Source organism: Trachymyrmex septentrionalis, unplaced genomic scaffold (genome assembly GCF_001594115.1).
Source record: "Trachymyrmex septentrionalis isolate Tsep2-gDNA-1 unplaced genomic scaffold, Tsep1.0 scaffold634, whole genome shotgun sequence".
Lineage (NCBI taxonomy): Eukaryota > Metazoa > Arthropoda > Insecta > Hymenoptera > Formicidae > Trachymyrmex > Trachymyrmex septentrionalis.
The window spans coordinates 167,089-168,173 of record NW_017305815.1 but is presented as its reverse complement, the minus strand read 5'-3'; the positions used below and the strand labels follow the sequence as shown (position 1 = coordinate 168,173).

General features: G+C 30.0%; 1 protein-coding gene across 1 annotated transcript in view; it reads right to left on the bottom strand.

Annotated features, from left to right (window-relative positions):
* Positions 1-1,085, bottom strand: part of LOC108753072 (myosin-10-like) — a 140,169-nt gene that overhangs the window by 718 nt on the left and 138,366 nt on the right. The window contains exon 5 of the mRNA XM_018494419.1: positions 11-66. Within this exon, the coding sequence (XP_018349921.1) occupies positions 11-66 (56 nt within the window). The remainder of the gene's footprint in view (positions 1-10; positions 67-1,085) is intronic.

The following is a 1,085-nucleotide window of genomic DNA, read 5'->3' as shown; positions in this document are numbered from 1 at the left end:
TCCATCTCGCCAATGAGAATCTCCCTTTCTTTCAAAAGATTCTCCGTTTTCTTGCTAACTGTGATGCTATAATTAATAGTTTAGTAAAACTTTAAGTAGAAAAATTTTGGAATAATCAAAATGTTAATCAAAAAACCATTTTTAAAAAATTTTTTTAAATTTTTTTAAAAATTTTTATATAAAGTTTTTCCATTTGGAATGATCAACATGTCAATCAGAAAACAATTCTTTAAAAGTTTTTTATATATATATTGTAATGTATAAGAAATGAGGTAAAACATACGATTAAATAATCTTTTTTACAAATTAAAAAAGATGCTAAGTGTACGCGTTTATATGTGTGCTATTGAAGAAAAAAATGATTTTCTGTTTAAAACCTGTTCCAAATTTTTTTTTAAACTATCCAAGTAATAATAATTTTTCTCAAAAAATATGTAAAATCTTTAAATTGTGCCAATTATAATTAGAAAATACACTTCATTGAAACACTAATATGATATTTTTGTACAATAAAACACTGGTAGTAGCATAATTACTTCTAAACAATAAAACTTCTACTTATAATTCTTCTTAAAAAATAATTAAATCATTTTAATATAAAGATTATGCGTATCGCGGGTTTCCTCCCTGTCCAGATCTATTCTTGAAATGCCAACATTTCGTGAACCTTGCAGTCCACTTCATCAGGGCGAGGAGTAGTTCGATACTAAGCTATTCTTTCCGGCCGTTCCTTTTATATTACGCTACTTGTTGGAGTGGCGGGGGGAAAGATGAAAATTATGGGTGGGGAGGGGGGGAGATTGAGGAAATTAATCTTCAATAACGGAGAATGGTTTTCTATATTTTATTTATGTTGTAGCTATTATCTCTATTTAAATTGTTAGGATGTTTTTGTATCTCTATAGCTTCTCTATACTTTCTTGGAAAGTATGATATAATGTTGGCTATTATGGTCGTTTTGTCAAACAGTATTTAATGTCCTGTTTCGATGTTTCCAAAACCAAACACCCTCCACTAAACAAGAGCGATTGGCCCTCCAAGAGCTGAACAGGGACACAGACATCATCGTGCTTCCAGCCGACAAA